The sequence below is a fragment of the Pangasianodon hypophthalmus genome, chromosome 17 (genome assembly GCF_027358585.1).
Source record: "Pangasianodon hypophthalmus isolate fPanHyp1 chromosome 17, fPanHyp1.pri, whole genome shotgun sequence".
NCBI classification, from domain to species: Eukaryota; Metazoa; Chordata; class Actinopteri; order Siluriformes; family Pangasiidae; genus Pangasianodon; species Pangasianodon hypophthalmus.
The window spans coordinates 13953667-13967863 of record NC_069726.1 but is presented as its reverse complement, the minus strand read 5'-3'; the positions used below and the strand labels follow the sequence as shown (position 1 = coordinate 13967863).

General features: G+C 38.5%; 3 protein-coding genes across 29 annotated transcripts in view; 2 read left to right on the top strand and 1 right to left on the bottom strand.

Moving 5' to 3' along the window:
- The first annotated feature begins 507 nt into the window (after window positions 1–507).
- On the top strand, window positions 508–3218 carry crebzf (CREB/ATF bZIP transcription factor). 3 transcript variants are annotated; one of them, XM_034312887.2, is made up of 4 exons: window positions 508–688; window positions 1329–2146; window positions 2322–2394; window positions 2813–3218. In XM_034312887.2, exons 2-3 carry the CDS (start codon window positions 1380–1382, stop codon window positions 2377–2379), a joined length of 825 nt encoding a protein of 274 aa, XP_034168778.1. In that variant the 5' UTR covers window positions 508–688; window positions 1329–1379; the 3' UTR covers window positions 2380–2394; window positions 2813–3218. The 3 variants fall into 3 exon arrangements, 2 of the variants coding, with proteins under 2 accessions (XP_034168778.1, XP_053097231.1); XM_053241256.1 differs by having other exon boundaries at window positions 2322–3218; XR_008304474.1 differs by having other exon boundaries at window positions 510–688; window positions 1329–2394.
- Window positions 3219–5587: 2369 nt separating this feature from the next.
- tmem126a (transmembrane protein 126A) lies at window positions 5588–8157 on the bottom strand. Its single transcript, XM_026941670.3, has 5 exons — window positions 8005–8157; window positions 7664–7772; window positions 7374–7567; window positions 7173–7287; window positions 5588–5953 (listed from the first exon to the last, which is right to left on the bottom strand). The coding sequence occupies exons 2-5, from the start codon at window positions 7759–7761 to the stop codon at window positions 5755–5757; spliced, it is 606 nt and encodes a 201-aa protein (XP_026797471.1). The 5' UTR covers window positions 7762–7772; window positions 8005–8157; the 3' UTR covers window positions 5588–5754.
- Window positions 8158–8205: 48 nt separating this feature from the next.
- Window positions 8206–14197, top strand: part of dlg2 (discs, large homolog 2 (Drosophila)) — a 229147-nt gene continuing 223155 nt past the window's right edge. For 9 of the 25 annotated variants that reach the window (XM_026941651.3, XM_026941652.3, XM_026941643.3 and 6 more), the window contains exons 1-2: window positions 8211–9704; window positions 11804–11935. In XM_026941651.3, the coding sequence (XP_026797452.2) occupies window positions 9686–9704; window positions 11804–11935 (151 nt within the window). In that variant the 5' untranslated portion in view covers window positions 8211–9685. Of the gene's footprint in view, window positions 9705–11803; window positions 11936–14197 lie in introns of all 25 variants that reach the window. The other 16 variants (XM_026941645.3, XM_026941655.3, XM_026941644.3 and 13 more) reach the window with 4 other exon arrangements.

Below are 14197 nucleotides of genomic sequence, written 5' to 3'. Positions count from 1 at the left end.
TTCCTTGAAGCCACCTTTCAGTGTAAACAATGTTTCTGCATTCTTACAGTGTACATTTGACTGATTGTGGGCTGTGTATACTACTGGCCTGTTTCTAATAAAACTGTAATAAAAAACATTTAAAGTAAACAACTAAACTACCTGAACATGAGATTTGAGCCGAAACATCGAGACTTAATGAACTTCTGTACAGAGTTAAGTTTATACAAGGTTAATTTTAATATTTTAATGTTTACTGCTACAGACCGCTGCTGGAACATCCCTGCTTAATGCGTCACCACAGGCATTAACGCGAGAACGGGGGGAAAACAAACAATACATGAGTAAAAATTGTAATCAAAGTTTTATGAATATATATTACTATAATTTTTTTAAAAGTTTTAATATTTTAGATTTTTATTATTAGACAGACGAATGACTTTGAAACAAGCGGGGCTCTGTAGACAACCTGCGAGAATCTCGCGTCAACTCGCGGTATTTAAGTCTCGCGAGACTTCCTATCGCGCCATTTCAGGCCCGTGCGCACACATCGCGTTGTTGCTCCGTCGTGGTTGGAGCATCGCCACTGCTGCAGTTGTGGGGCCGGAGTTTTTGTTGTTTTAGCTTTCTTACAAAAGGGCGCGGTGTTTTGAGATTTCTTTTTTTTTTTTTGACTACAATTTGAAGAACTTGGGATATAGCGTTGAAGGTGAGTACATGAGTGAAGTGTAATAAATGGTCTGTTGACCAGTTCGTGCTCTCGGTTAAAAAATGCTGCATCACTCCAATATGGCGTCAGCACGCGGCCTACAGTAACAATGCTAGCGTAAACAACTAGCCGGCTATCTAAGGTGGCCAGTTTGTTGCTTAATTAATTACAACATCGCACTGTTCTACTGTTTGTATAAGTTTCTTATGAATTAGTATGGAAATGTATGGTTAAGTTGTTAGTTATCAGACAAATCCGGCTAGCTATTGTTGCGGCTTGAGAAAGACGTTGCTAGCTATAAGCTAATTACCTTATCGCCACAAAATTCCGTTATAGCTCAGTGTTGTCTGGAAATATTGGCAAAGTGCAGTGCTGATAATGAAACTTGCGTTATGTGCGGGTTTATTTCGTGTGTTATTTACAGTTCTTTGCCGCTTCAGGCCTCTAAACTTTGTGTGCTAGCTGGAAGCCATAGTGGCCAGTTAATGAGGCGTTGTTAATAGTACAATAGCTCGTATTTAGTTAACTTAATACCAATTCATTCTACAAACCACAGCTGTCAGACATGTGCATTCAATATATAAACATTAACGTGGTTAGTGACTAAATATTTTTTTTTATTTTTTTTTGGTCTTTTCAGACTAGAGTTCTGCAGAGGGCCGGAATTCACCGGAGCAATCAGGAATCCCTAATGGTAACCAGAAAAAGAGGAAGACTTGCGAGTAAAGGCGTGGACGTCATGTGCTCAGGTCCTTCTGAGGAATGTGACCGTGCCTTAAAAATCGATTCTGAAAGTGCAATCAAGCACTCCTCACCAGAAAGTGATTCAAATGACTGGGGACTAGACGAGCTCTTTACCTCTGATTTCAACTGGGCTTTAGAAGATGATGTGCTCTCTCCTTTCCAAGGCATCGGAGTGCAAGATCTAGGTTTAAGTGCAGAAGACAAGACCGATCAGGAAACTGATGTGAGCATATCCCACAGCAGAGGTGCAACCCGGAGGCAGAAACTACAAGACCTCTCTGGGCGCAACATCAATAAGAATGCCCTGGCGGCAAGATTGAACCGGCTGAAGAAGAAAGAGTATTTGAATGGCTTAGAGCAGCGCGTTGGATCTCTGACATCCGAAAACCGGCTTCTCAAGCAGGAAAACAGCAGCCTGAACAAAAGAGTGGAAGAACTTGAAAACGAGACTAGGTACTTGAGAGCTGTGTTGGCCAATGAGAGCATGTTGGCGCAGCTGTTGTCTAGATTGAGCGGTGTGAACGGCATGAAATTCTCTACCTCGCTTTTCCAGGAGCCCAGCGAGAACGACCACGATTATGCCATGCCGAGGAAGAAAGTGAAGGTGGAGGACAAGGATGCAGCAGGCGGGGTCTGTCTGCATGTGGACAAAGACCACGTCTCTGTGGAGTTCTGCACTAAGTGTGCAGAGAGTGCAAGCTCATCACTCAAAATGTAGGGTCAAGTATTTTGCCTTTTCAGCGTTTTCCTGAGACTGAACTAATGTAATGAGCAGCGTGTCGGACATCACAACAGTAGTTGTCAAATGACAAATTAACTGTACAAATAGAGACATGGCATGTATATAGAAACTGATTTCAATACAAGTTACTGCTAAACTTGTTGACAGTTTTCTTCTAGGTGCTTGGTCTGCCATGTGGGGTGACTGGATCTCAGAGCATCCATGACTACCGGAACCTATGGTAAGGATCAAGATGTTGAAGACTGCACAGAAATGAGTTTCTCCTGAGATGTGCTGCAGTGTCACGGCACATTATGCACAATATGAACTTGTAAATAAGCTTTCCTGTAATTGAAGCTAATTGAAGATTTGTTTAATTCAATACTTTGGAACATGCTTATGACGCATGCAGTAGTTAGCTCTTGTCAACACTATAGAGGGCTAATTAGTACTTACTGTAAATTGTTTTAAAATGATGTAAATAGGTGGTGTTTCACAAAGGGTGTATGGTATACAGACAATAGTGTAATTGGCATGGCTGAAGAGCTACTTGAACAATTCCAGCTATCCTTTTTGTTCAAATGAAGCCCTTTGTGAAATGTCACTGCTTTCCTGAAGAACATTTTTCATGGAGCCCCTTATTTTTTTTTATGCTAAAGTGGATTTGCTGTGGGGAAAGCTGAAGAAACGGGACCAGCAGCTTGCAACATGGCCTGGTAAATTAAAAAAGGTAGTACAAGAAGCAGTGTAAGTTAAAGCTTTTACTGGTACTCCATCATGTTGCATTTTGTTTGATATAAAAAAAAATGCACTATTCTAGTATCAGTGTATCAGGAGTTAACGCTCCTGGCCGTTTGTGCCTACCAGCAAACCATTGCAGCAAACTGTGTGTTAAAGAAGCGCTTCAGCTTCATCTTCACAAACAGAAAACATGGATGATTTGTTTTGGGAAAGTGTGATTGTATTTTGTTAAGAAGTGCATTGTATATAAGTCAATGTATTTGAAATCGAAAGACTGTTTAGGATTTTGAGTCAGTATCTGCAAATAAATCTTATTTTTTTCAACTCTTTTGTGTAATGTACATTGTTTTGTTACTTTGAACTTTATTAACCATTCTCCTCTTCTCTTTTTAAACAGCAGTTTCTTCATTCTCCTCAAGTGTTATCCTCCCTCTTTTCTAAGTGGATAAAGAGTGGTAATAAGTGGTAATGTTGAAATTTAAGGGACCGCAAACCACAAACCTTTTCCATGACAACATGCTATGTGCCCTTTATGCCACGTGGGTTATGGAGGGAGGGGAACCTTGCTTACAAAGAGCTTGTGATGGTCCAGACCGAGGGAAAGGCTTTCACACCCATTAGCCTGTAGACTGTAGAGTATGAATTAGAGTGAAATTGATACTTTTTCGTTTTGCAGTTTGGTTTGATACAGCATTTTATTAAACGAACCAATAAGCAAAAATTAGCTAAGCAGTGTGTAGGGATGAAAACACGTACAATTATTTAATTTCTTGGTCAAATATAGCAATGGAAGGAGATGTAGAAATTACAAGTCACCTGAGCATGTATAGTGTATATAAAGCAAAACTATAAAAATTAATCAATTATATAAATAACTAGTTAAAAATGTGTAGTGTCACATCCAGAATTTCTCATTTTGTTTGTTGGTCCATATATCCAGAACCTATGTCTGTTGTGGTACAGCTTTGTCCTTTGGAACAAATTGCTCCTCATGAGTTAGTTTGGCAGCTTGCATCTACAAAAATGTGCTACATGCAACAAAAATACACAGCATGTTTGGTTCACTTTCTGCAGTTTGGTCTATTCTGAGTTTAATGGATTTCTCACTGCAATCAAACTGCATTACAGTTTGCTTGAAACCAGACTGCTCTGTTTACACTCTCGGACTAGTTATTTTGGTCCGCATCCAAGTGTGATTCACCTGTTTAAGTGAAACACACTGAGGAGAAAAATACAGGGCTTAAACATACAGAAGCACTGTATATGTGAAAGCAAAATGTTAAATCTCCACTTTTGCACTTTGTGGCAGTGGTTCCCTCTTTGTTCTCGACAGTTCAAAATGGTGTTAAAGCTATAGTTTAGTATTTTTCTACATGTTGCTTTTTTTTGTTTTTTTTTTTTGCAGTTGCAAAAGTATTTAAGGGCATTTCAAGAATTTTCAAATGGATTTAGAAAGGTGTTATAAAGCTGAATGAAATTTGTTTAAAAATGGATTGCTAGTCCAAACATCAGTGCTATAATTTCATTCAGTGCATATATATATATATATATAAAAAACAAAATTTCCTATAGAATAATAAACCCTTATTGAGAGTGTTCAGATATACAGATCGGAAACGTGGCCATTGGCTTGTAGTGTGAAACCAATGATGTAATACATTAAGCCTGTGTATATAAAATACAGCCAGTGCTTTGGTAGTGATAGTGCACCACAGAGCATATGAACCTAACATGTCTGTTGCATGGTCAGTACTAGAGGTGAAATGTCAAAATCCACTGTTGTGGACATTTTTCCCCACACACATATCACTTTGCATACTCAAGATTTGTAATCCTTGATGAGAATGATTACACTACATCACAATGTTTCCCAGTGGGTATGAGAGTTTTATCCATGTTTTTTAAAATCATTTTACTTTTAGGTAATTCTTACTCCTAAATATGGGAGTGCCTTTGCTGTGAAGGACACAAGATTCTCCTTTGGATTTGTCCAAAGTATCAGACTTTAGACAGTTGTCCTTTTTAAAAATTACTTAATGATTAAATATTAAGGTTGATGATGCTTTGAAGCTTCTGTGATGTTATGTGAAAGTTATCTGCACATTTGTAGTGGACAGTATTGGTAATGTTTAGAGACTGATGCGCACTGACTGCAGCTTAGCAAGTGTGCATTACATCAGTGTTTTTGCTGTATCTTAATGGCCTTATATTCAGGTTAATTGGTTTACAAGAAAAATATTTAAAACTATAGATTATTAGTACAGACTTAATAATAAACCACTAGGTACAGAGATTAAGTAAAAAAATAAAGTAAATTTAGATTAATATAGGTAAATTTATCATTAAAAAAATCTTAATTTTATTTGTTTAGGCTTTCATACAAATTGGGAATATTTGGTAGTAGAATTTAGATTTTTTTTTATATATATAATACAAAGATTCATTCACAGCTATGATGATGCATTTTAGAAAACAGCAGCAGGTTACAGGACAGTAGAGAAGAAAGATTTATAATGAATTCACAAAATTTCAAATCCTGTCTTGCATCTTTTGATCTATAAATGTAGTTCTGAAGTTCCCACTATGAGCCATCTGCATTATTAAATACAGCGGTCTACAATTACATCTATTCTTGGACTTGCTGTTAATTAGGTGTGTATATTGATGGGGAAATGATGAGATTGCACATTCAACCCAGTGCATTAGGCTTTAATAGCTTGTATTGAAAGCTAAAAAAAAACAGGATAGTTTAAAGTTTGTTCTCTAGATACAATGTAAGACTGGAATTTGAAAGTCTTATGAAAAACAAAACAAAACAGCAGGTATATATTGTGCATTTTCTTTTAAGTAAAACGTTGGCTTAGTCATGCAGGTCCTCACTGTCTGATTCTGACAATTTAAGCATCTTTAGATAGATCTCGTAGTGCTTGGAGCCTAAATATGTACCAAACAGTGTCTGTAGTAATAGTACAGCATACATTTTCCTCACAATGGGCTTGCTCAGGGTCATCCAGAAGCGGAACATGTTCCCCTTCTCTGGCATTGGAGCACTGCTGTACCTGCAAGTCAAATAAAGATGTACTTAATATGAATTATGCCATACATTTGTTAACGCATCTTCAGTAACCACTCTGTCCTGGACAGTGTTGCGGTGGATGTGGAACCTGTCCTGGAAGCACTGGGTAAAAGGTGGCATGCCAGTCCATCACAGGGCACCATGAACATACACATTCACACTCATTCACAACTCGGTGCAATTTAGTTTAGCCAATCATCTACTGGAATGTTTTTGAACAGTGGGAGTAAACCTACACAGTCACAGGGAGAACATGTTCAGAAACTCCACACAGACAGTAACTCCAGCTCATGTTCGAACTGGAAACCCTGGAGCTAAGAGACAGCAATGCTACTCACCATGCCTCCCAGATTGTGTAACATGCAAATCAAAATTAAAACATTCATCAATATGCTCATCACTCCGAAATAAAACTTTACCTCTCCTTGTTACTGGGTGGTACCATGGGTATATATCTTTTACTTGGAAGCCTTTAAAAATAATTAAAGGTGCATAATTGGAATTTAAAGACCACTACTCTGAAAGCTGCACTATAGGGAGTCCCAAAAGTTCCCATACATAGGGGGCTATATACGCCAGCACCAAGGCAGTTATGCCTTTGTCAGTAGATGTTCGTGGATGTCTGCTTCTCAGTTGTTCCACAACACTTCCAGTCTTTCTGAATTTGTTAATAAGTTTGGCAACAGTGTTGTGTGTGATGTCCTTGCCCTGTTTCCTGTAAAAGTCCATCGCAACCTTGCAGCAGCTTCCTGATCCAGCCAGAAGAATGATTTCAATACATTCTTCTTTTGTCAAAGGCATTGTTAAAAGCTATTTAAAAAAATAATTAAATATGAAAAATTTTGGAAGACATTTTGCTATAAAGTGTTAATTTCCCCTATGCATGGGGACCTTTGGGACACCTTGTACTTTGCTATGTGAAAGATGCACCCTTGATGGTACCACCCAGAGACAAGGAAAGGTACAGTTTGGTACCTTTATTTCTGAGAGTAAATACACCTACTAGCGTGTTTTTGGGAGGTGGGAGGAAAGCAAACGCCCATACATGACTCACTAGATGTTTAGTTGTACATGGTTAAGAATGTTGTGTGATGACAGTAATGTTGCTATTTGAGACAGAGGGCCACTGGTGGACTCCTGAGTGAGATCATCACCTGCTTAATATGCAAGACAGTCTGAACAGATGAATAAAATAAACACACCTTGCTGCAAGCCCAGCGTTGACTGGCAATGCCAGCAGAATGGGGTATATTCCCCCACCAGCTACACCCACTAAAGCGCCCCTAAGCAGGGCACAGGTTGGACAGTTGAGATCACCTAGAAAAACAAAACAAAAAAAATAACATCATCAGCAAACAGTTATTTATTATGCTTTGCTTCTTACCTTGACATTAAGCTCTTACCCGCTAATAAAGGGTTGCTGACAGTTGCATTATATAATGCCACAGTTGTAAGAAAAGGAAGTACGGACATGGGAAGACCGGAAGTAAATCGTCCTTGAGTGACATTGAGTGCACGCCGATACAAACTGTTTGCAATCAGGCCCGCCAGTCCAGCGTTACCTCCCAAATAAACCGGGCCATATGCGAACAGCTTCCTGTTGAAAGAGAGCTGACTCAGATTAGGCAGAATTTATAACAGGGTAATGATCCAAGAGGTCAGAGCAGCTGCAGGGCTAGTTCAGGCTTCCTACCTGTCAAGGTCTGGCAGCTTTTCAAATCTCTTGGACAGCATTTCCATGATCATGGCTCTGGACATGGGCTGCCCTTGACTGGTGTCTTTCAGCGACATTTTTCCAGTTTCTGCAGAACATGATCAAAAAGATATGATGCTGTATAGATGGATGCAAAAAAAAAAAAAAGATTATCTACTACTAGCTAATGAACAATTAATTATCTATGACAATCAACAGAAGACGTTTATTTACGTTACATAGCCTATTTTGTCATATCTAGCTCATACAATATCAACAAAACCACTGAATTCATTTTTATAACCCATGATGTATCAGTGCCTCATTCTATTATCACGTACCTTGCAGTTAGTTAGTTATAACAGTCAGTTGTGATAATAACATCCCTTTTGCCATCCCGCTTCTTCAAACCGCATACGGCGCCGCCATAACTAACCACATGTTACTGTGAACTTTCACACTGAGAGTCAGGAACGAAACACGTCTTCCGATTGGTTGGGTTTTACGCAAGCGGGTAAAAACGTGGCACCCTATTGGCTGTTAGAATCTGTCAATCATGGCTGGTGAGTAGCGACCCAGCCCCTGGTTGCTAAGGCGAAATCGGTGATGCTGCTGCTGCTGCTGAAGAAGAAGAAGAAGAAATTGCTGCACTCGCCGTAAGAGAGTCTACAGTCCCAGCCTGACAGAGACGAAGCCAAAGAAAAGACGGGACAAATGTAAAGTAAATCCTCTTTACATGACTGGGCGTTTGAAGATAAGAGGTTGTTCTTGAATGGTGTAGGTTTTTAATGTGCTAGCTTTAAACTTGCAGGTGTCTCCCGACAGGCGTCGCACCGACATGCTGCTGTTTGCTTGCTGAAATTAGCCGAGCTCTCTGACTAGCAGGATGCTTCACTAATCCATCCACACATCCGGATGTTGTTTATTTGCATACACGCAATAATGTATGCAGCTATATATGTTCTCTTGCATTATATTACTTTAGGTGATTGACATTAGCTTCCTCTGTCTGAACAGCATTATGAGTGAATGGCAGTTTGGAGTATCTGCAGAGGCTGTGAGGAAAGTCCACTCTGACACTGACACTGACTCTGACACTGACACTTCTTTTCTGCAAAATGTCCTGGATTCTCTTTTGATCTATTTTTTTTTAGTAATCATACTGTAAGCCATAACTACTGACAGTTGTGGTGTTTGCCTCAGGACATCAAGTTGCTCTAACTTGGCATAAAGCTGATCTGAATGGAACAAGCCATTTAAATGAGTTTACATAACTGCTGATTGGGAGAAGAGTGTCTGAGTTTACCACTTTAAAAGTTCTCCATCCACTTGTCCAAATGATTTATGACAAATGGACTGCACTAATGTCGTGCGATTGCTAAAAGTGAGTACAGCGATAAGCCGTCCACTCAGCACTGACCAGCACCACTGCGCCTTTAATATTTCCTGGAGCTGTGATTGGTGTCCACTTTAAATCTCCTCTTATCAACTTGTGACCCAGGAGGCTTTCCTGTCTGGACACTTACAGCTAAAAGGAAACGCCTTATGGATGCAGTGATTAAGAGCATTTCTACAGAACTGGTGTTCTATAGGTAATGCACCAATGGCACTTTTATGAACTAGGACTTTATGTCATTATGTGTTCCTCAGCAAATGGTGGAGACATGATGGACTGCTCTCTTTAAAATGCTTTACTCGAAACCCCTCCTAGCTGGATACTCCTGCATGTCGGTATACGAATTCATCACAGTCAAAGCAGACACACATGGAGTCACTTTGTGCTGATGGAGCTTAAGTTCTCTTTTACGTGATGTTGGGAGGACGACAGTCTCAGTCTATTGGATTTCAAATGTGCAAGCTGAGCTAAATGCCATCTAACGTGGCTGCACGACTGCAGCTGCGAAACTGGCCTATAACTCAGTACTTTAAGGCTTTCCAAGTGGCCCGAGACTTCCAAAACCATCAAACCAATGAAGGGGAAACGTCTATGTGGCAGTCTTATGCGGATATAAAGAAGAAAGCATGCCTTTAAGAAAAAGAGGTGAGATAAAAAAACAATATCTTGCACTGGAAAACCTTAAAACATTGTCTTGGCAGTTTATCATTAAAGGCAAATAGCCTGCCATTGTAAACTACATATGGTCTGCATGCTAGTATTTATTTTTTTTAATCAGTCATGATTATTAAACTTGTATTAAGGTTTAATAATATGTACATTTGCAGCAATGGATGTCAAAGTGTAATTATAGACTATAGTGTACATGCACTATGCAGTCTAGAGACTATAAATAGACTCCAGAATGGACTGCAAGTGTCATAAGCTTCATGTCTCATATATCATGACTGTTTAATAGCCTATGCCAAGGGAAAGTAAAGTTTTTACAAAGCTTTTCTGCCAGACTAAAAGACATTAGAACCCATAAGTGCCATCCAGTAAGCGAGCAAAGGGAATTGGATTTGCAGGGTAATAATGACTTCTGCTAAAATGTCAAATAACTTTAACTCTGAGATTCCAGGCTTCATACCGAGCCAGTGCTGTCTGACATTAGTGCTGAACGTAAGTTCAACACAACTCCACTTCTTCGAATGTCAGAAGGATACACAACATGATCTTTAAAAAAAATTTAAAAATCATGTTATGATAAATAAATCTTCACAGAGAGACTTCATAGTCTATCGACTCTCTCAGACTATTTTCTGTGTCATCATTATCATTCGTGAAGTCAGATTTCACTGTCGAATTTATTTAACTGTTACTTTTTTGGCACTTATTGCATTTCCATTTGAATTTATTTGGCAGATGCTTTTATCCAAAGCTAATGATTGAGGCATAATGAAATCCACGCATATAGCAGTTAAACCGAAACTCTGCTTATTATTTAGTTAATTATTATTCTTAATTATTATACTATTATAATATACTATTATATTATTATATTATTCTTAATTATTAATTATTATACGTATTATACTACTACCGATTACTCAGTAGCTATAGTAGATAGGAACAGTATCTAGTCAGCTGTGAGAAATGACAGCCTGGACGTGCTACAGGTCCTGGGAGTATCCTGGGAGATTTAAAGAGGTAAAGTAGCTGATACAGTGAAACAAGTGCCACATGACTAAGCTGTAATGAGTTGCTCAGAAATAACTGTAAGAAAGTTGTAGGAAGAGCAAACAAAAGCACGCCATTGAAGAATTAAGTATGGAATAAAATACTTGGCGGCATGCTGTTGCAGGAAAATGATCATTGATGGGTGTTGTGATGTGGCCTGACGCAAAGCAGATTATTTTCAGCATATCCTGAAGTGCATTATTCCTCTTATACCCCTGTAATTTTCCAGCAATTACAATTTTTAATTTATTAATATATGACACTGTAGAATCCACTGCATGTGTGTGTGAGACAGGTAACTTTTTTTTACAGAGCTTCTTGCTTCCTTATATTTTGGCAGGGTTTTTGTTTCCTGCGCGCACTTTTCAGTGTGCACCTCTTCCACTTCAACAAACTCAAACACTACGCCGCTCACAGCTTGTTATGTTCACTTTCAAGTTCAAATCTAACGCAAGTGTGTTGTGTGCGTAGTGTCGGCTCAGTCAGCTCCGTCTCTCTCTCTCTCTCTCTGGCTCACGGCTTTTCTAAAAGGACAAAAAAATCACATAAGTAAACTGGCCGTAATCACACACAGGTGAGAATTATCACGTGTTACCTGCCGGCTCAACCCGTCTCCTCTCCGTCCGCAGCTGGCGCTCGACCACGCCCCTGCTGCCACATACCCATCCAACACTCTTTCCTTCAGCCTATTATTTTTCTCTTTTTAGATGTTAATAAGACAAAAAGTGCAACTTGTTGTGTGACTGAGCAACTAGAAAGCACAAAACTCAAGCACAAAAAACTTAATCATTTCAACAATTAGATGTTTCCTTTGTTAAATAACGATGTGTTTTTTAAAATCTGTTTATAATTAGGCTTAGATTATATGGGGCGTGATAAAGTATTAGAACTTCTGATCAATCAGATTAATGAATTCTACAGCGCTGTGGTATAAAGGTGTTAACTAATAATACTTGGCATGTAGAATCATAACAATAATCCTACCAGATCTCAGTGACATTAATGCTTTGCGGCTGTTTTGGCAGATACGGCCCGAGCATTAGGGCTGCTGGAGGATTATTGTTCCAGACTGAAGAAGCCAGAGGAGCAGCAGCTAAAAGCTGCCATTCTGCGAGTGATGGGCATCTTCAGAAGCAGCCTCTTTCAGGCGCTCATAGGTGAGTATTCAGACTTGCTCAGTAAAGGAACACACACACGCACACACACTGCAACTGGAAACGTGGTGCCAGGGTCATATGTAATGGGTCTGACCAATTTACTGTATTATGTATTATGTCGTGAAGTTTCTCACATTGATTTTGGTGTGCAGTTTCTACATGCCGCTTCCCGTAACAAATAAAACGTCTTTGCACAGGCTCTTAAACCTGTTTATAATTGCTGATGTCATGTTTGCTCCAGGCACTGCTCGTTCATTCTTTCTGCAGATTTGGGCCTTTCCTCTGAAATAAAGTTATTTTTAGTCTTGCTGATGTGGCAGAAGATGTATTGCAGGGCCTCTTGTCTTTTTCACATGTGCTTCATAATCTTTCTTGCACATTGTTTCTGTGTGTTGAAAACCTCAAAATGTGTTCTTAGTCTCCCAGCCATTATACCTGAGCAATTTTCATATTTACTTCTTTTTTTGTTGTTGTAGTTGTTGACTAGATTGTTCTTCTTTCAAGGTCATTTGGAGTCATGTACATTTGTGAGAAATCATAATCAATTGTGGCTTTGTCTGAGACAAATTGCCTATGATCTAAATATCAAAATTCTAAAGTTTTTGTGATTTTATGTAATATTAATTTTCATTGATTTGTTCAAATTATTTGTACTTGCTTGCTGACACAGGCTTAACTAAACCGGCTTTGCTAATGTTCATCAAGACTTAAAAGATAAAGGAATTAATTTGATCCATCCAGACATTTAGCATACTATATTTCACATATGTTCCTTCATTGTCACAAGAAATAAACTACATAGTTTATTTACATGCATACTTTATAACAGTGCATTAATATAAATAAATCATACTACTACTACCGTTGCTTTCCTTTCTCCCTCCAATGTCTTTGCAGATCTTGTGAGCAGTGTTTGGATCTTCTCAGTTGTATTATTTCCTTTCAAGCTGTCTTGATTTCACTTTATTTTGTAGCTAAATTCTAAAATACAGATACTTTTTATATTTTTCTGCTAAAACCACAAGGGATGCAAATTTATGCACTCAGCCTTTAGGTTTGAAGACTTAGATGTAAGAAATTGTTTCTAGAATAATTGCACAATGAGAAGCACAATTTATTACGAAAGTCTTTATGCAAAAGGCTCTTTATGACCCTTTTGCACATTCTTGAATCTATAACAAAAAACCAAAGGAAACAGAAAGATCAAATCCCCTAATTGTGCTTCTTTCTGTGGGATAAAATGTCCGGATGTACGTTTTGTTAAGTAATGTTGCCTGAGGATGTCTGTAGTAATTATGATCGATTTGCACAGGACAAGTGATTTCTGACAGAGATGGGAGTGCTATACATACTGCATACACCTTATTTTAATACAATATCTGATCTTTTGTTTAACTGCTTTTTGTAGGATTGTGGTTTTGCAAGATGCGCTTGATCATTAGTAGGTCACATGACCGTAACATGTACTGTATGTAGGCCAGAGCTGTTCTTGGAACTCAATAACTTACCTATAAACCCTGAAAATGTTGCTTCTCTGACACGTCCTTTTAAATATCATATTTATTTTATTTTTCAGTGCTTTAAAGTTGGACAATATACAGTTTTATTTTGGTTTCAGTGGGAGACAATAGGAAAGAGCACCTCCTTTAGTGTCTTTATGCTGAATAAAAAGTGCAAATCATCTTTTCGCCACAGGATATGACAGAATATTTACCAACATGTAAGATCAGATTGGATGTATATCACCTGCTGTTATTTTTTAGAAGGTAAAATTTGGCATAATCTTTCCAGAGGCAATCTTTGCAGAGGCAATGCATAAAAAATACTGACATAACAGATTGAAAAAGAATTAAAATCCCAAAGATACTTACGTAATAATTACATTTACTCACCTCTCCATGCTAAAGTCCAATCCGAATAAGGCTTTAGAAAGACGTTTTCCATAAAATATCATTATAAGGTGAAAGAGAGAGTAGCTGTGAGGAAAAGGTGACACATGTTTTAATCCATATTATGACAATGTGATCGTTGAGGTAACCATCTGGTCATATACCATCTGAGTAACCGTGACACTGCAACAACCTTACTTGAGAGCATTACAAACCCTTTTTATTGTGGGCCAAACCTGGTGCAGGGACTTGTTTCCTGTTCCTGTCACACTGAGAGGTTACTACAGTTACATAACTTTGTTTACTCCTACTGATGCCTTTAACCTGTCGCCCAATAATGTCATCATCAAAATGGAATATAAGGCTAACAAAT

What these genes read in the sequence shown, in the direction of transcription:
- tmem126a (XM_026941670.3), bottom strand. Translation starts at nt 7,761, where the DNA reads ATGTCGCTGAAAGACACCAGTCAAGGGCAGCCCATGTCCAGAGCCATG. An exon ending in AAGCTGCCAGACCTTGACAG is followed by an intron (nt 7,568 to 7,663) that starts GTAGGAAGCCTG and finishes CTCTTTCAACAG; the next exon opens with GAAGCTGTTCGCATATGGCC. An exon ending in AACGCTGGGCTTGCAGCAAG is followed by an intron (nt 5,954 to 7,172) that starts GTGTGTTTATTT and finishes TTTGACTTGCAG; the next exon opens with GTACAGCAGTGCTCCAATGC.
- crebzf (XM_034312887.2), top strand. Translation starts at nt 1,380, where the DNA reads ATGGTAACCAGAAAAAGAGGAAGACTTGCGAGTAAAGGCGTGGACGTC. An exon ending in GCAAGCTCATCACTCAAAAT is followed by an intron (nt 2,147 to 2,321) that starts GTAGGGTCAAGT and finishes ACTTGTTGACAG; the next exon opens with TTTTCTTCTAGGTGCTTGGT.